This window comes from Columba livia, chromosome 1 (assembly GCF_036013475.1).
Source record: "Columba livia isolate bColLiv1 breed racing homer chromosome 1, bColLiv1.pat.W.v2, whole genome shotgun sequence".
NCBI lineage: Eukaryota > Metazoa > Chordata > Aves > Columbiformes > Columbidae > Columba > Columba livia.
Window position 1 is genome coordinate 96,317,248 of NC_088602.1, and position 19,699 is coordinate 96,336,946.

Below are 19,699 nucleotides of genomic sequence, written 5' to 3' on the forward strand. Positions count from 1 at the left end.
CAGTGTATTCAGGTGGTGACAGAAGCAAACTCTTGCAGTATGGATGGTTCTATACTTCCTCTGAGAGCGCTGTTTCTTTGGCTTCCCTGTTGGACCAAAAGGAAGAACCAGAGTCTTTAGGTTCTAACACCATTTTTATTTCAAAAAGCCACTTTGAAGGAGGTTCACATCACCTGAGTAGACTGGTACATATCCTAGAGAGTGACTGTCTCTCAGGCTTGACCTCCACCATGTCATTGCAAATCGTCCAAACTGTTGTTGGTCTATCAAAGGCTTCAGAGTTCCAGTCCCACTCTGGGACTGCAGCAATTCAGGATTAGATATGCATAAACTATGTTTTTATGTGCAAGAATATTGCACACTCACAACCTGACTTACTGCTTTATGTTCTCTGCAGTTCCTCTTGAGATGGGAGTATTTCTTAGAGAACATCTGAACTACTGGTACAGCCTGAAAGCCTACTATCTCGCCAAAACCATGGCTGATGTTCCTTTTCAGGTATATGCTCTACTCTTCAATAAAACAAGAAACATTTAAGTTAATGGCAAGTCCACTTGCCAAGAAGGTCAGTACTGGTGGTTTATCCATCTGAATAGTGGAAAAACTGCACATATGTGTGTGCTGAAGCGTCCAGTCCAAAGCAGACCACCCTAACAGTAAACAGCAGGACTTTACGAAAGCTGAGACCTGACACAATATTTTTTGAATAAACAGTTCACCGTCTTTGGGTTTGTACAGAAGGGGAATTGAAAAGGGCTGTAAGTGAGCAGGATCTGTTTTCTAAAGCTCAAATAGACAGATATCACAGTCTGCAGCGGATGTATTTATTCTCCTCAGCCTTGCCTGTCATGTCATGGAAAGGCTGAGAGCTGTGGATTAACTAGAACTCCCTGTGTTTTTGTCTTATTCAGAGTAACAGTGAATGTTTGGCTTTACTGGCCTAACTCCAAGTGTATCTCCTTGCAGATCATGTTTCCTGTGGCTTACTGCAGCATTGTGTACTGGATGACTTCACAGCCCTCTGATGCACTCAGATTTGTCCTCTTCGCAGCCTTGGGAACCATGACATCTCTGGTGGCTCAGTCACTGGGTCTTCTCATAGGTGCAGCCTCTACATCCCTTCAGGTACTGATGGTGTTTTGTGGTCTCACAGGAGCCCTGCTGTCCCATAACACTGACAACTTTACTGTGACTGCTGCTGTGTCCCCAAGACATTTGTTGAGAGATGATGGGAAGAAAGTTGTCTTGGTCAGATATAGCTACTTTATGCTTCCCGCTAGCATTGACTTAAACAGCAGGTACATGCAGCAGATCTGAGGCTCTGAAGTTCCTTCCCCATCTGAATGGGGCTGTGCCTGCCCTGCTTGATTGGGTTGTCACTATTCATCCCAGGCTGCACAGGTCTTAGAAACAGCAGGACTGAGCAACTTCTATGCATGTGCAAAGTGAAGGTAGGTCATGAGGATTAGTAGCTCAGGAGAGGGCTCTTCCTTACACATACAAAATGTTGCAGGAGGCAAGGTAGGAAAAGGCTTACCCAGAGACTAAACCTCTGCAGAGGAAAGTATTGAAGCAGCTGTTGGCATGACTGTCAGACTGGGAGCTGGCCATGTAACTCCATTCTGCTTCCAGGCAGGTCTGCTGAGGTGACCAGTCCACAGCAGAACTGTTTTGTGGTGCACATGATAAAGGATGATGTTGACATTAATATGCATTGATGCTACCAAGATTTCTACAGTAGAAGACTTAATTTCCTCTCTGTGCCACCTTGTGGATACCAGCATAGCCATGTTCTATGATCCCTGTGCTCTCCACAGAGACACCTGTATGGCCCTTTGCCCTGGAAAGGATGTAGAAAGGACAGGCTGGACCTGGGCCAAGATCTGTCTTCTCCACCAAAGCCACCCAGCTAGAGATATTCTTTATCCTCTTTACCACATTTCAGGAACAGTTCAAGCTACTGTTCATGTAGGGTTAATGAGGAGGGAGGTCTGTGTGTCCTCAGTGGGGAGTGAGTGAGAAAGGATAATATTTAGGAAGAGGGGTCTCATACCCACAGAAGCAAGGGAATCACAGTGCCCATCTTGCTCTGTGAACTTCTTGGTAGGTTCAAGTCCTTTAAAGAACAAATCTCAGCACAGCAGCATTGTCAACTAGTAGAAGGGTTTAGGGAGAGGAGAGGAGAGGAGAGGAGAGGAGAGGAGAGGAGAGGAGAGGAGAGGAGAGGAGAGGAGAGGAGAGGAGAGGAGAGGAGAGGAGAGGAGAGGAGAGGAGAGGAGAGGAGAGGAGAGGAGAGGAGAGGAGAGGAGAGGAGAGGAGAGGAGAGGAGAGGAGAGGAGAGGAGAGGAGAGGAGAGGAGAGGAGAGGAGACTCCAAGAAACCTTGTCCAATAAATTCAGTAATTACCTGGTATTTGAGACTGTGATAATTTTGGGGAGTAGCATTATAAGAAGGCCTTGAATGACGTTGCTCCCCACTGCCAAAAGAGTAAGTTTTCATTGCCTATTAGGATTTGGCACAGAACAGATGATTTGCCATAAGTCTGCTATTTATAGGCTAATTTCCTCACTGGATGTCAGGACACCAGATGAAAGAGCAAGCTAATTTTAATTTTTTTTACCTGGCTGTCTGACAAGAGACTGTCTATTCCTTCTCTTCACAGGTGGCCACTTTTGTGGGTCCAGTTACTGCCATTCCAGTGCTTCTGTTCTCTGGGTTTTTTGTCAGCTTTGACACCATCCCAACATACCTCCAGTGGATGTCATACATTTCCTACGTCAGGTACTGCTAGGGAGGCTATTAACCTCCCATCTTGGAAATGCTGTTTGCCTTCACTTGTTTGGTTATTTTGGGTGCCAAAGAAACTATGTTCACAGCACACTCTTTTATAGATGTGGGTATGATGTATACCACGTTACCTCACTGCATTTTATGTTGTATGTGATGTGAAATAAATAGGAACATTTGGTACAGATTATCAGCTGCAAGTCCATGTTGGTCCCCATGAATTCAGTGGGATTGTACAGCGTGCAAATATCCCTGCATTTTGCAATACAGAATTTCTGAAATAAGAGGGGCATCATGCCCAACTGAAAAATTGATGCCAGCACCTCATTTTGGAAGAAAATTATTTATAAATCACTGTTCTGTCCTAGGTAGACTTGTTGGATAAAGACCTGTTTTTAAGTTTTGCCATAGCACTGCCACAAGAGGCATGGGATTTGTGTCATTTGTAATCTAAACTAGTATTTTAAGAACCATAAGGCACCTTATATCCTATATCTGTTGCTCTCACTATCTGAGACAGCTATCTTAAGATAGATTGATTGCCATCAGGAAACCTCTGGAGCATAGCTCAGAGGGATAGTTTAGACTAGACACTTAAATGTTTATAGCTGAAATTATGGAAGGTGAATTTTTCCATCTCCCTTTTCCCTGCCCAAGCTGCACTATTACTGAGAAAACCCAAGCTAAAATATCCTCTCATTTAACAAATGAGGTCTTACCCTGAGATCTATCAAAGATTAAGAGACCGCACCCCCTGAATTAGTTGCTAGAACTCAAGATGAGGCCTTAAACCGTTGTCTAGCCCAGGTGGGTTGTCCTGGAGCCAGCGGGATCTATCAGATTCATGAGATCTATGATGGTCTGTCTTCTTGCAAAGTCAAATCCTAAGTGCACCCAGTGCCAGGGGACATGGAAGGAAAGAGATGTTCTAGACTGATGCCAGTCTTAATATATTTCCGACTTCAAACCATAATTGTTTCCCCATTGCTTGGTTTCAAAACGTAGAATTAATGATGTCACTTTTAAAAGGGGAATTTCTGAATGTGAGCTGAAAGTACTCTGCTTTGTATTTTAAAATTTTTCTTTGGAGAAATTGGACAATGCACTAACTGGGAGCAGTTAAAGGGAAAACTTCTGTGCTTGTTCAAACTTATGTAAAATGCCAGTGACATGTCATTTTCTTGTTTGCAACGAGGATAGAATTTGCCCTGAGACATGTGTCAGAATGATTTTGAACCCCTCAGTGTTTCCAGCTGAGGTCTCATAGGGATTGTATTGCTGGTGAAGTACTTCTAAACAGATCATCAGGACTTTTCCTTGTAACCATCCTTCTTCTTTCCAGATATGGGTTCGAAGGAGTTATTCTTTCCATCTATGGACTGGATCGAGAAGATCTGCATTGTGACAAAGATGAGACTTGCCACTTTCAAAAATCAGAGGCCATTCTGAGAGAACTGGATGTAGAAAACGCCAAACTTTACCTGGACTTCATTGTTCTTGGAATTTTCTTCATCTCTCTGCGCCTAATCGCCTATTTTGTTCTCAGATACAAAATCCGAGCAGAGAGGTAAAGGAAAAATATCTAAAACGATGCCGTAGGAAGATCTTTAGTCATGCAGTAGAGGGCACTTGACATTGTCTCACTGTGGCAGGCCAGTCTCCAGTGCCCAGCTAGATGCTGATATGACCTAGTCCATAGAGAACCACAATGGGATAGTGGACATATAGTGTTAAGCCAATCAGTCCAGTTGGGTTGGGTCACGTTTTCATTACACTTTCTAGCTTTAACTAGGAAGAAGAAATAGAAGGGAATTTTACACTGCAGAATATCAATACCGAGGCAGTGTAACTGTAATAAAAAAAAAAAACCTGGCTGCAGGAACTTTCCTTATGAAAACCAATTTTGTGATAAGGTAATACTAGTTTTGGTAGCCAGAATAGTATAATGTCATCTACGGTTGACAAGGTAGTGAGATGCAAAATGGGAAATGCAAAGAAAATAGTATTCTCTCATATTTTTAAATTCAGAGTTTCATCTTTGCAATTTTCTATGTATTATTTTGCAATTCTTTCCAACAGAATTACTCCTTCTGGCCAAAAGTCTGTAATGTATTAATTAATAAGGTGAAGATATCTTTTTAATATGGATACTTTTTTAAAACATACCTAAAGTGATTCAAGTCATTATTTTTGTTTCTGTCTAAATTTAGAATTCTGGTGCTTTACTTGTTGAGCTGGTCTCATATCTGGAAACAGTAATGATAAGAGGACAAGGCAGATTCTGATTCTGCACTAAACCTGTGGTCCGTATTTGGAAGCAACAATAGATAGCACAGGCAGTCAGACGTGTTCAAGCTGTCGCTGAATGATTGAATAAACATTCATTTGCAGTATCTTTTAAATCCTCAATATTTGTGATATTTAAAATACTAACTTTGTTCATTATCTGTTTGATCTACCTCCTGCGAATGAAAAAATGAAAGCACTCCAAGGCTCATTTTTTTTCTTAAATTGTGAAAGCAGAATCTATCCATAAAGCCTGAGCGAATGTTAAAGCCCAGTGGAATACAAGAGTTATCCACAGCTCAAAGCTTGGGGTATTGTGTTAAAACACTTGTGACTGCCTCATGTGGCAGCGTTCATTGTATCTGCAACATGCTACACGTAGGACTCTGCTCAAGATATACAAATGACCTTGTAACACTGCAGGTCTAATTATGCCAAGCAGCTTTGTTCTCATCCCAAATTCTACATGCACAACATGGGAATTAATTGCTGATTGACCTAAACACCAATGAAACAGTTAAAAGAAGCATACATTTGTTTTGCACATCTCACCTTTGTAAACTTGTCAGGGTACATTCTCTTTCCAAGCTGATGGGAATTTTGTCACTGATTTTCATGTGTTTGGATTTTCAACCCAAAATGAAATTGTGGGGCACGTAGTCATGATGGACACCATGGTGAACTTCTGTGCAAATTCCACTACCTTCTGCCATTACTGTACATTTACCTCTGAGTCAGACTGACAGATTCTATAAATGCATTATTCCTGTCAGGATGCTAAAGTCTTGTAGACTGGAAGCAGCTCAATGTCAGCAAAAACCCTTCAGGAGCTCAGCAGCTCATGACAGTAGATGAAGAGAGACCTTGCACATCTGCTGGTCACCAGCAGTCGCAGTTCACAGACTGCTCTCAAGGACTCCATGGCTACATCTGTATTAGTAAATTAAATAGTACCAGGCCTGGTTCTCTTCGTCCTCAGACAACTGGGGCAGATAGGAGTGGTCCCTGTGCTGTCCTAACTCCCAAATGGAGCCCAGATATTGTCTGGAAGAACTCTGTCTTTACTGGGCTGCAGCTCTGCCATTTAGCACTGAAGACAGCTCTTTCCCGGTTTTCTTGGCCCATGCTGAGGCTCTGTTTAATTTACCAATACAGACGTAGACCAGGTGTGTCTGTTAAGCTCAGGGTGCTTTAATTAAGCCCAAGTTCTGGAAGAATTTAAGTCAAGTCACATGTTTTAGGAAGTTTAGCTGAGCTTTCTCTGAAAATAAGATTAACCTGTGAAAGCAAGGCCAGTCTTTACTGTATAAGAAAAAAAAACCCAAACAACAAAACTCCTCACACAACCTCATTGCGTAGTTTTGTTGCTGTTTTTTCACAAAAAGCTTTTATACAGCTCTGCAGTTCTTCCAGGCATAAACACAAGCAGGTATGCACCTATGTGGGTGTCAGATATGAAAAATTAAGAATGCTGGTTATTCTAAATAATAGTAATAACTGTGAGCAATTTTTAAATAAGCCACAAGCTGAAATCTCTTGGCACAATATGCCTTGATTATTTCAAAACTCTCAAAATATTTGTGAAGATTACAGGCGGTTCAAATGCTGTCTGCAAGCAGACAAAAGAGAACATTTGCCGAATTGCTCTTTTGTTGCACACTGCTGGTTCCGCTGTAGGCTACCCAAGTATGGAAGACTCTGACATCCACGGCATTAAATACCTTCAGGTTGTTGTGTTTACCAACAAAATTTACCAAATACCACATTGAAAATCCATTGCAGGGCACCAAATGAAGTGACTTTGCTGACATTTCAACGCTGTTAGCTTACATGCTGTCTTCTCCCATCTAGACCAATTTAGCAGTATGAGTTCCTTGGATTCTGTCTTGTTATCTGTGCCTGTTCCTCTGCTGTAGACTTTATTGTTTTACCTTTTTAGTCTGCCACATGTCCTCCTGTACTGTAACTTTGTGGTGTTATGGTAGCCGAAAGTCTGGTTCTCCACTGATGCTCCTGAGAAAATGCATGCTCTGAAATATTTTTTGTCTCTCCTTTTTTTGTTAGATACGCTTTTTCCCAGCCATCTGCTGGTAGCATTTAGCTGAAAGTCACTATTCTAAGGAACACTTTCAGACGGTAATATCCCAGTAAAGAAATAAATTAATTCTCTTGAAACTCAGTGCTACACATAAAGGGCTTAGTTCTAAAATTAACTAATGATAGCTCTTTTGTCACTACTGTGGGACAGAAGTATTTAAAGTCCATCCCAATTATGTTATAATGTACTGCGAAGATTTTTAACGTAGTCTCAGCTTGGCTTTTTCTTGTTTATGTGTATAAAATGCATTCCCAGGTTAATGGACTGAGCATGCATGTGCTGCGTTGTTAAGCAAGCACATTGTGAAGCTCTGAAGGCTTAATGCAGAAGAATAACGAGGCCAGCAAGGTTCTAAAGACTTCAGATCCTCAATTCATATAGCCATATATAAATAGCCATGAACTGGTTAAAATCCATGCCATTATTACCATTCAAACCGGTCACAATCTGTCGAAACGTTGTGTAAGAGGCTAAATGTAGCTAAAGGTTTCTTGAAGACTGAATGTATGATTTCTCTTGGGACTTCAGAAAGACTTTAGTGTTGTGGGCCTCTTTTTTTATTTTGACTTCTTTTGACATATCGCTTTGGTTACTGTGTGCATCAGTTAAGACTTGAGGTGCTTCAATTTTTTGTTGTTGTTTTTCTTTGTGGAAACTTGCATATAATCTGAAAAATCCTGAAAGTTTTTTTTGAAATAACTTAAAACATTATAATTATTATTATTATTACAATTAAATAAAATATTTAGAAAACAGATTCCACTCGCATAAGAAATTGAGCTAATTTAATCTTAATAGATCAAAGGGAGTAACAGAATATCTGGTGCTGAAATTGTGTTCACTTCTTAATATTTGGAACCCAAGGTATGTTTTTTAGTTAAAGGAGAGGAATATATATACACATAATAGGGAGAGCTGGTTATGTAAGTGAGAGATAATGAACACTTGAGTCCAAGTGCTGGATATATCAGGTGACTGGCATTTCAATCTGCTCTTGTGTCAAGGTCTATGTTGTCAACAGAAGTGAATGTTTCACTAAACATTTTCTTTCTGGAAAGGAGTGTGGTACATACTGACATGTACCACTCCCATGATCCTCACAGAGGAGGTCCTCTCTGTCCTGTTTACTCAACACTAGATGGATGTGTATGACTCTAATGGGATCCTCTGAAGCCCCATTCCAACAAAGTGCTAAAGTGTCTTAATAACTTCTTACATCTGCATTGCCTCATGTGAATAAAAGGAAAGACTAATGTCTTTAAGATGAAGTCCAGGCTTAAATGCTTTGCTGGGTGAGGGCTGTATTGCACAGGAAGGCTGAGATGTTGGCTGTCTAAATGGACTCGGAGACTATACTGAAAAATCTGTGTGCTTTGGGTTAGTCTCTAGGAGATTACAGCTTTACAGTGATCCTGAATTAATCTTTTTGAATCACGAAATACTTCTTTCGAGGGGACGAGGAGAATGAAAATCAAGCATGGAGATGAGTGTATATTTTTATGTATATTTGGTTTTGCTTTACGTAATTGCTTTTGTTATCTGCATAGTTTAGTAGGGAAAAATGAAATTTCTATTTTTTTTTTTCCTCTCTGTACCAGAAATGCCAATCCAGGACTGCTTTACATTTGAACAATGTCAGCTTTTATTTTTACATTCCAAACTAAGCAGGAAGGGCTCCTAACTAATTATTTTTCACTGGTAACTTTTATTGTCATATGAATTTATGCTTTTGTCTCCTGCTCTGGGGTGATCATATTCAGGAACAATAAGAAAGGGCAGAGGGAGAGACTTAGGGTGCAATTACAATGTTTCCAAACAGAGCTCCTCAGAAAATGTGAGTGTGGAGGGTGCAGATGGCACCTCTTTCTGCACCCTGATGCACCTTCTTCCATGTTGCCTTTGCTTCCTGAGCTTCAGGTCCTGTCTCATTTGGTGGCCGTGGGAGACAGGGTCACGCGTGCTTGTTCTGTGTCACACAGGAGAGCCCCAGTACCACAGGGTTGGTCACCTCTGTTCCCTGCGGTCAGGTCAGTTCTGCGGGGGATTTTTGATATCTGTGGGATCTGCTGTGGCGTTCCATGATCTTAGTGCAGCAGAAGCTGCCTTGGAGTCTTCTTCATGGGGGTTGAGCACAGCATTTTCTTTACTGGTCTGGCACTGGCTCTACTTTGGTGTATACTCATTCAGGGAGGATTTTGAAGTGCATCAGCTGTCTTGGGTTGAGTGAAATGTAAGCACAAGCTCGAATGCTTTTCCAAACAGAACAGTTCTTTTGACCTGTGCTTGTTTCGGGCCAAGGTTTGTGAGTTATAAGAGTGTGGACACGGCTGAAAAGGACATCAGCTGCAGGAGCAGCGGCCTGGCAAAGCTTCCTTCTGAGTGCATGGGAAGAGCTCGGGGTACAGGTGGGCAGCCACAGCACTGGCTGGCCAGTTAGGATCCAGGTGTGGAAATCACCTTCATGCTGCTCTTAACTGTGGATAACATCTTCTGGCCAATGAAATTCAGTTCATTTTCATCAGCTGGATAGTGTTTTTGGAGATGGTTTGTCTCACAGAACTGTAGCTGTGTAAAAATGAGAGACCCAGTCTAAGTTAATAGTCTACTTTTCCCTGTAATAAAAGGATTGATGTTCCCTTTAACATTCACACGAAGCAACAAAGATCCCTGACAAAAGCAGGAATATTAGAAAATGTCGAGGTTGCTTTTGGCAGTAGCTGTCCTTAGGCTCTTCCAGAGCAGGGTGACTGTGATAGATAAGCAGTCTGTATTTCTGCAGAGGGGATCTCAGTGGTAGCTGCACAGATACTGTCCCACGTATTGTTATTTTTTCCTTTAGAAAATGATCTTCTTATGTGTATCCCATTTTCCTACCAGAACAGCAGTTGCTCAGAATTTCTTTCCTTTAGTTCTGTATGAAAAGCCGTTTATAAAGTATGATAATTTGAAAAGCTGTCGGGAACTAGAAGCAAGCAGAAAATGACACCATGTCATGCCCTCTGTAAGAGCTGGTGACAGGCTGATCATTGCTGTGCCCGTGACACTGCCACGCAGCACTAATGAGTGCATAAATTAAGTGCTGAGTGTCACCGAAGTTAATCACAAGCTCTGCTATCCATGGACAGGGGTAGTGGTGTTTTCAGGGATCACCTCTTACTGTCTTGCTCTCAGGTACCTGTTTTCATAATGTATAAAGAGATTGTTGAAATGTATCCCACTGAATGGTTTTTATAAACCCAGATCTCATTCTGCATATTACATGTCCAAAAGTTGCAGGTTGAGCCTGCAAGCATAGCAAGTTTCCTTTTAATTCTGTCTGTATGTTACTCTACTTCTGCTTCTGTACACAGTTCATGTAGTTTGTGAAGGAGTATTGGTACTGCAAAGCACAAAATCTAGTTTCGGTGATTTTATTATTTTGAAATCCTGTCATGAACCATGACTTCATGCAGTTGTCAACTGTAGAACCTTCCTTTAAGATAATTAGATTTCTGTTGAGACCCATTGCCAGCACAGTAAATCAACGGGTGACCAGTCAAAATATGTATCCTTTGGCACGAGAAATCCCCAGGGCTCAGCCTGCATTCTCTGCATTGCTTATGCCTTCAAGATCCATCTTTTGTCAACCCATTTTCTTTCTGGGGGCCTCCATGCAGCTCAGTCTATTCTTACCAGTTGCTTGTGTCCTTATTGCTAGATATTTGTGGTTGCTGTCCGTGTGGGGTGTAAAAATGAGCTGCTTGGGAACAGTGCGAGATAGGTAGGGGTAGAGGGATGACTTCCAGACTTTTTTGAGCTACGGAATACCTAATGTGCTGGATCTATGTGTGTGCTTTACTCTTTCAAGTAGAAAAAAATAGAAAATGTATATTTAAGCAGATTGCAAGGCAACATGGAAGTCTTTATTTTTCAGGTTGATGGGGTTTTTTTACTTCAGTGGCGTCTGTGATGTCTTTCTTTCAAACCCCATTGTAGCTTATTTTAGTGGCCTGTTTAGGGTAATCATTATTGCAAACTCTTTCCTATTATTTCCAAAAAACAGCTTTTCTGGCCTCAATAATGATTGTAGCAACCTTTATAAATGTGAATTAGTTGTTGAGCAATTTTAAAAATATGGAAAAAAATGTTCTTAAATTACAGTAAAAGTAAATTAAACTTCAGGAAAAGATTACATAGATATATCTAAAAAGAAGACAAGTCCTGCAGAGTAGCCAAGCCTCTACATGGGTCAGTAAAGATTTGTGAAATACCTTATCTGATTCACCTTATTGTGAGGTACTGCCCTTGAATCTGGTATTGAATTATTTAACATTCGTTCTTTTGTTTTTAAAGCAAGAGTCAATGCAAGGTATGATTTTAAATCAGCGTGCTAAAGTGTGCATATTCTGTATATCTAATATGTCATTGCTGTCTCTTGTTTCTGTAATGCATTTGCATTACTATGAATCAATTTTATTATGCTTCTCTAGAGACTATTGCTGCCTGCACGCTGTGATATATTTGCACTGTTGTAGATATATGTATACATATATATATATAATTAAATAAACCATGTCTTTTTCAGGATGCTTGTTACCTTTGTAGTTAACGCTTACCAGTACAGTGGACCTGAGTAAAAAATGTGGGATGTGGGGCATTCTGATGATATATTACAATAATAGAGAAATCTTTGTATATTTCTGTATACTTAATACCTGTAAGAAGAGATTTGTATGTGCATTATTTTCCAAACTAGGGCTTTGTTTTCTGAGACTTGAGAACATTTATGATAATGTAACCAAAAAAAAAAAAAAAAAAAAAAGAAAAATCAAATAAAGCGTTATTATTTTCAGACAGATGCCTTTGTCCCTGTTCTCTCTCAAAGGGAAGTGGCAGGTGCATTGGTAGTGATGTGTTTTCACTGCCTGCTCCTGGGTTCTGGAAGGACGTCGAATTGCCTGTTTCATTTGTATATTGTGGTGGTTTCAGGTAACTCACAATACAAGTAGGTTACAGACGTATGCAGTAAAAAGTCTTAAAAACATTAAGTACAGTCACATTGGCTCAAAGCAAAGGTCTGCATTGCTCAGTACCTGACAGCGAACAACAGCACTACAGAGGGAAGAGGGCAAAGAGGTGCTTCCCTGACAAACCATATGTAGGTTGAGGACTTAGTCAGTGGAATTGTCTTTGTGTTTTCTTGCCTTTGATGGATTTTCCTTCCACAGATTTACCTGCTGTTCATCTGGACCATGATGCCTGCAAGTGTCAGCAGATGTTCCCCATGCTCTTTCATTACAGGAGGCAGTAAAGGATCGTCCCCTCTTTACCTTCTGCTCAGCACTTTGCAATGTACAGATTTCCTCCTCCCTTGTTCCCAGCTGAGGAGAAACCATGTTTTATTCTGCCAGTCACACCTGTCTGGTCCCCATTTTACAGGACACCGTTCTCCCTCATTCAGCGACAACACCCATGCTATGTTCTTTTGCAGCCTCTGTGCATTTCTGTCTTCATGAAAGGTCTCTTCAGCTAGTTCAAAAAGCCAATATTTTTCTGCTCATGTTTCTCCTGTAGTTCCACATTGTCCAAGAAATGGCATGCTTACTGTTTCTGCCAGTGTTCCAAAATGCGGTGCATGAGGTGTTGGGGCTGTTGCTTCCCATTTTACTGGCAGGGAATCTCTTGGGCAGAAAACTCAACTTGTGTAAGGCCTCAAGAAGAGCAGTGTCAGAAGGAGGATTTCAGTGTAGGTGTCCCTTACTTTGCCCTATACTTTGGCTTCGTGGCTTTTCATGCTATGAAGCTGCCTGATTGCATATTGGACTTCAAGTCAAGCGTAGACAATGTGGCTGTCCTTGTGCGACCCCTCCTGACCACCACAGCAACAAAATTACCTGCATTGGTCACCACAGTTCAAGGGTAAGAGCCATGACTTTTACCAGTTAGTTAAGCATCCAGTCCTAGATAACTTGAGCAGTGATGCTTAAAGGATTAATTGCCCTAAGGACGCAATAGGATTGCATTTTCCAAACTGGCAGCAAGAAAATTTTCTGATGATAACAGAGATCATACTTGGTGTTATGTTTTATAGACCTGCAAATAATACTAGGTTGAAGGAATTATGGTCCCAGAAACTAGATGCCACCCCATGCCAACAGGCAAGGAAAGAGGAGGAACAGGACTCCTTTGTACCCCGAGTGGCAACATAACCTACGTTAAGTGTTTCACATTTCAGTTTATACTATGAAATAACCCAACCATAAACTTCTCATTAGTAACACTGCAAAAATTAATATACCTCACATGCAGTTAACATCCACTGTGTTCTCCAAATGGATTAATAGAACAAAGAGAATTTGAAAACAAAGGACAGTTTATGTTGTATTTTCTAATAGCTATCAATTTAAAATCTGCTTCCTAATGCAGGCTGGAAGGGTTTGGAAGCCAGGGAAGCTGCTGTGGTAAGAATAATGGCCTCTTTCAGCATGGGAGGATACCAGGATCTGTGCAGTGTCCAGGTGAGCAATGAGCAGCTGTCATGCTGTCAGTCACCAGTACGGACATCTTAACTTGGAAGAGCCTTGACAAAGGGCTTGGCAGGGAAGTGTACATTGCAAGCTCTATTTAGGGTGGAAAAGTTGTCAAGGGCTGAATTAGTCAACTTGGCTCTCATTGCATCAATTTCTTTTTTTTTTTTTTAATTTATTTTAAATTTCATAGCCTCTTTTTTTTTTTTTTTTTTTTTTTTTCTGTGCCTTGAAGATTTTTTCAGGATTTGTGAGTTTTATATGCAATGTTAACTTTGTGCAATGGCACCGCTGGATACCTGGCATCTCAGTTTTGTGGCTGTGCCCACACACACATAGGAGTCATCTCCTCTGGAGACATGCAAGACCCACCTGGACACATTCCTGTGCAGTCTGCTCTGGGTGAACCTGCTTTAGCAGGTGGGTTGGACTAGATAATCTCCAGGGTTCCCTTCCAAACCCAACCAGTCTGTGGTTCTGTGAAGGCTGAGAATTAAGTCAACACTTTACCTCTTCCACAGATACAAAATATTATCAAAACATGAAGCTGATACATTGTCAGCCTCTAATTGCAAAAACACCCCTCAGAGTTTCACTATTTCCCCCATTTCTTTCTAGCACATAGACATCCTCTTGATTCACTGCCAGGTCATCTTGTCTTCTGGGCGGGCTGAATAAAGCTCCACCTCTTCCTAGGACCTCCCTGCTCATCCACACTGGCATCTGTAGAGTCAAATATTAAGTAGATTTCATGGCTTTAGCAAGAGTCTCACAGGTGCTTTTTTGTCTTTCTGCTGTGTAATGATCAGGAGGCAGCCCCAAAGTAGTTACAAAAGAAACAAAAGCTACAGTAAAGCTTTCGATTTTGCTCCTTCTGTTTATTGAAAACCATCTAAGTCTTGGTGAAGCATCCTTTGGATGGGGTATAATGCCAAGTATGAAAAAGGGTAACAAGCAGGGGAAATCCTCCTTTGGGGCAGGAAGGAGCATGTGTCCTGGCTGGTTTTCACTTGCTAAATTTACCTCTCACAAAGCCTCCTGGAAACACCACAGACCAAAATAATAAAAATTATTATAACTGATTTGGAACAACTGTCAGTCCACTCCTGTGTTTAGTCAGACTTAACTAACTTCCATGGGCTTTGAACCTGGGAATTTGCTGGAGTTTCTGCAACAAGTTCAGCAATAGAGGTGTTTGGCTCAGCTGCAGTGAAATATTCTGATTCCAGAATTCCAGGATTTAATTTCAATTGTGGTATTGCAGTGTTAAATCCCTCAAAAATATTATTTTTTTTTTCCAAAGCAACCTTTTGCTATGCCCAGAGGTGGAAGCACATGTAGAAGTAAGCCTGGGAGACCTAACTCAGAGGCAGATGGGAACAAGACACTGAGAGAGTCTGTCTTTGTCTAGTGTCTTCTCTGAGGGGAATTTCTAGGTACCACCACTGGGTGTACGAAGGCTGCTCACAAAGCACAGGAAGTTATTACAGCTGGATGAATAGATACACTAGCCTCCAGCAGAAAATTACTTTGTTTTCTTACGCTGCTCACCTCTGACAGGCACACAGAAATTTTACCATTCCCAAGCTGGATGAAGCAGCACCAAATGACTTCGAACACTTGAACAAACAAGCATCCTCTTCGACAGCATCTGTGAGTGTTAGTTCTAGCACTTGAATGTGTTGCACCTTGCAGCACACATATTTTAAAACAAAGTCTACCTGTTTGGCCATTGTCTTCCAGTATCTAGGCCACGTTTGTAGTCTTATCCTCCCATTGTGTACTTGGTGGGGTGTACTGGAACAGGGACCATGCATGCGGTCTTAGGCAGCTCGCTGTTTTGTATACTGACACTGGCAGCTTTCAAATGCTTTAGAAGAAGGTTCAGATGGGGAAAAAGAATTCTACAGGGTAATAATGGACTGTTCTGCCCAAAGAGGACTTTTGTTTCTGGAAGAGAGCTGCTTGGGAAACTCTCACTTGAACTTTGCTCATGAGGAAGGTTTTGCAACCCACACCTCAGAGCAGTAAATCTCCCTTTTTGGACTCAGCCTGGCAGCGAGGGCAACCTCCTGGAAACTGAACCTGGGTCTTGAGATCATAGTTCTGCTTGGTTTTAACACATGGAATCAGATTTGGTTCTTCTGTCTTACCTTCTGCTATCCAAGCTGTTTAATGGCATCACGGTCAAGTTTTCAAGCTTTAGTAAAACCAGCAGCTCATTCGAGACTTTTGCAGAACTGTGCAATTTAGCTGCTCTCAAAAGAGGAAGATTTCCGTTTCCATATTCTTTTTCACTTTGGTTTAGCACCTTGTCTGAAACCTTCCTTTTGAATGGAAGCTTTGCTGGAGGAGTGTCTGATACTAGCTGTAGCAAGAGGCAAACCCTTCCCAGAGACATTTGGGGATGGGATCCAAAGTAAGTGGGTACACTAAAATACACGTTTTTGGAGGTGTTTTCAGTTATACCCCTTTTTCACATTGCTACAGGTTTGTTGTATGTTGCTAGTATCCATCTGCTCTGAGGTCCTTGTCTGTCCTAGTTTTCTTCCCTGTTAATTTTCCATGTCAGCCAAATACAGCTTTCTTGCATCACTTCAAGATGAGAATGATTTCTGAGACCTTTTCCTTGTCTACAACTGCTTTAAAAAAACGTAGAATATCCTCATCACTGGAGAAGCACACAGGCAGTCAATCTGCAATGTCAAACATTTTCTCTTCAGCCTTTATTAGAAGCTGAAGCATTGGCTGCACACAGCTGTCACTATTACAGAGACAGTTTGGGACTATCAGGCATTTGTGATTTTAAACGTCATTCACGATCTGCGTAATGGCCTCGTTAGCACAAATGCTTTGTGTCACAGAGAATTGATTCCTGTTATGGTAGCACCTTTGCTGACGAAAATCATGTAGCTGACCTACTTTTTTTTTCCCTTAGAAAAATATTCAGAACTTTGTTTACCTATTCAGCACTGGCTGTACAGCGATGTGGGTATGCAAGCAGAGTTGCAGAGACACAAGGGGTGAGTCTTCATTTGAGTTTCTCCTATTCGATTCTCGGAACCGATTCGTACTTGCGACAGGCCTGCATTTTGTTAGAAGAGAAGCCTCATTGTACGCTCATCCTGCCCCTCTCCCTAGACAGCCCTTTTGGTCACTGACGGATGGGGGCTGGATGAACACATGAAATGATCCAGTGTGGCCACCCATAATTCTCAAAGTGTTGTGGGTGCACTGGGATTTCTTTCCATTATACAGTTTAGTCAGGTAAAGTAACCAGCCTGAAAAACTAAAAACAGTTTTGAAGTTTCTAAGTTCTCTTCCTAGAGCTGTATAGAGATACATGCAGCAAAAAGAACAACAAAGATGAAAAAGAGACAGAAAAAGGCAGACTTAACACAGTCCAATAATGTGAAGCTATTTCAATCTTGTTATCTAGCATAGCTTGTTGATTGATTGACACAAAATAAATAAACGAACTGCACATATCTACTTGTGTCTATCTGCTGACCAGACTGTGAGCTCCAAAAGGCAATCAGCTGCCAGCAGCCAGGACGCCTGTGTTCCCATGCAGGGACTTGTCTTTCCTGGGCCTCTGCCACCACATCAGCTAGGAAAGCTGACATCGAGTCAGAAACCTGTGCGAGGGCAATTTTATTCCCCAATTCTCTCTCCCTCCTGTCCCTTCAGTGGGTCTCTCTAGCGTCAAGAGGCACTGATGGGAAAACCCAGGGAAGGAGAACAAATACACAGAGCTGCTTGTCTGGACACCTTGTGAAGCCAGACAGGGAGGAAAGCCATGCTGGGCAGTTCAGTTCACCCTATGGGAGACATCTAAACCAGCCAGGTGATTTCGGCCCAAAGGTTTTTTCTCTCTGAGGGCTGTGAACAGGGCCCATGAGGACTGATTGAGGTGTGGGGAGCCTGCAGCATCACCCTGAAAGTGAGGAGAGGAAGATCCCTCCTTCTATAGCCACATCTCTGCAGGTCCTGCGCACTCTCTGTTCCAGGATTTCACTTCACTCTACCTGGGCTCTGCCTGCCGTCTTCAAATCCTCAGCAGCTGTGGCTTTTATTCTGTTTTTGCAGCTTGTTTTCTAACAAAACAAAAAACAAACAAACAAACAAACAAAAAAAAGTGTTAATTTTAAGAATTCTAAGCAGTTTTTTCAAGTGCTTTTGATGAATGTAGATAACAGTATACACAGGGAGACCTCAAGCATTTACTTACTGTAAATTCCCAGAATAGCCATTGTCCCTTAGAGCTTACTGATGATGACAGATACTTAGGTCCTAATTCTTTGTGCCATGAGCAACTAACTGATTTACAGTCTCAAATGCCCAGACCAACTGCATGACCCATTGCCTTGGCTTAGCATGCTGTTGTGACTGGTTTGCTGATCAGCACACAGCATTTAATGGTTTCTGAAGGGCACACCATTCCGAGGGACAGCAGGTGAGCAAGTTCAGCCCTTCATGCTTTGTCCCTTTGGGGTTAAACTGCTGTCAGCATGGCTTTCTTGCACCGTCACAGCTGTGTTTTCCATGCCAACATGTAGACTATGCCAACAGAGAGGCTCAAGCAGTTCCCAGGACTTTCATCTGCTGTGCCTTGCCAGGCTGAGTTTCCCAACCAGGTTTTGCAGCAGAGGATGCCACAGTACCCACCACCCCCCTTACTAAGACATTTCTGTTCATAGTTTTTACTTGCAAAGGCAAATACTGGCCTAGTGCGCTGTGGCGGCAGAAGCTCAGCAGAACCACTGACTTGTGCCTGCCTGGCTGGCATAGCCTTGACAGACAGATCTGGGAGGCTGTGACAAGTAGTGAGCAGTGGTCCATCTGAGCCTGTCTCTCTGAAACACTCATGTGCCCCCTTACACTCTATGTTGGGCACGTCGGCACGTGCCTCTGCAGAAGGAAAGACTTTTGATGAGTATCTGCGGCTCACTGAGAGCTCTGCCCTGGCAGTGCCCTGACTCTGGCAGCCTCATTTCAGTCCCTGCAGATAATTTCCCACAGCACTAATTAGGGTTACATTTTTCAGTGTGGCTGTGTTTTCATTCTTTCTCCCAACAAGATCCCTTTGAAGGCCCCGTTACCTGGTGAATGCAGCTAGATGTTGCACCAGATTTTGCAGTGCAGTATTACCATGATTGCACTGTGCTTGCAACTTCCAAATTCACCTGGGCCACAGCACCAAACTTTCCTCAGCAAAGACCTTCAGACACCTTCAGTAGACTTGTCAGTTTATTGCTCATATTGCAACCAATATCCTACCATATTCAAATCATATTATTGAGCCTATCATAAAGTGCAAGATAATGAAGTTTTATGAATTACTAATTTTTACCTGCTTGGATAAACTTAGTCATCACATAAGGGTACTTGGAAAAATCTCTAAGGAGGCATGTGTCTCCAACATTTTCTCTCTCACTGTCTCCAACATTTCTCTCTCTCCTGGCTATTGGCTATTTTTCTGCTAAGCCTGACCACAGCTTGCTGTCACAGCAAACTTACATCACCCATTTTGTTCCCAATGGTGCTCTTAGAGGCTCTTTACTGTGCTCTCAGTCAGCTGAAGCAGGACAGCATCCGAGCTGAGGTGCCAAGCCTTAAAGACACCCAGGAGAAAGCAATCATGCTCACCTGGAGACCAGGATCTTCTCCTGTGGCTGGCAAGACACAGCAGCCTCTATTTCAGGTATAGGTCAGGGCTAGTGGGACCTGTTTCTTGCTGTTAGTGTTGCAGAGACTTTTCCTGAGCGTGACCCAGGGGACCCACCTGCAGGGACTCTGGTTAACAGTGAGGGTGCACGGTGATTCAGCTCCATGTTGCATTGGCAGCTGGGGCCCATGATGGTTTAGGTACCGGGTGGGTACCTGCATTCCGAGCTGCTCCGTGCCCCACTGGTAGCGGCACCAAAAGATCAGAAGCACCAGAGACACAGTGATGCAGAGAGCAGGAGGTGTCTGAGTCAGACCAGCTTGGTGGTCAGCTGACAAAGGTACCCTTCTCTAT

The 19,699-nt window shown here is 42.2% G+C and overlaps 1 protein-coding gene across 3 annotated transcripts in view; it reads left to right on the plus strand.

The window, feature by feature from the left end:
* The window catches only part of ABCG1 (ATP binding cassette subfamily G member 1), a 51,288-nt gene extending 44,040 nt beyond the window's left edge, over positions 1–7,248 (plus strand). For 2 of the 3 annotated variants that reach the window (XM_065068690.1, XM_065068696.1), the window contains exons 12-15: positions 398–498; positions 967–1,125; positions 2,663–2,781; positions 4,130–5,273. In XM_065068690.1, coding sequence (XP_064924762.1) covers positions 398–498; positions 967–1,125; positions 2,663–2,781; positions 4,130–4,358 — 608 coding nt within the window. In that variant the 3' untranslated portion in view covers positions 4,359–5,273. Of the gene's footprint in view, positions 1–397; positions 499–966; positions 1,126–2,662; positions 2,782–4,129 lie in introns of all 3 variants that reach the window. The other variant, XM_065068706.1, reaches the window with a different exon arrangement.
* The last annotated feature ends 12,451 nt before the right edge of the window (positions 7,249–19,699 follow it).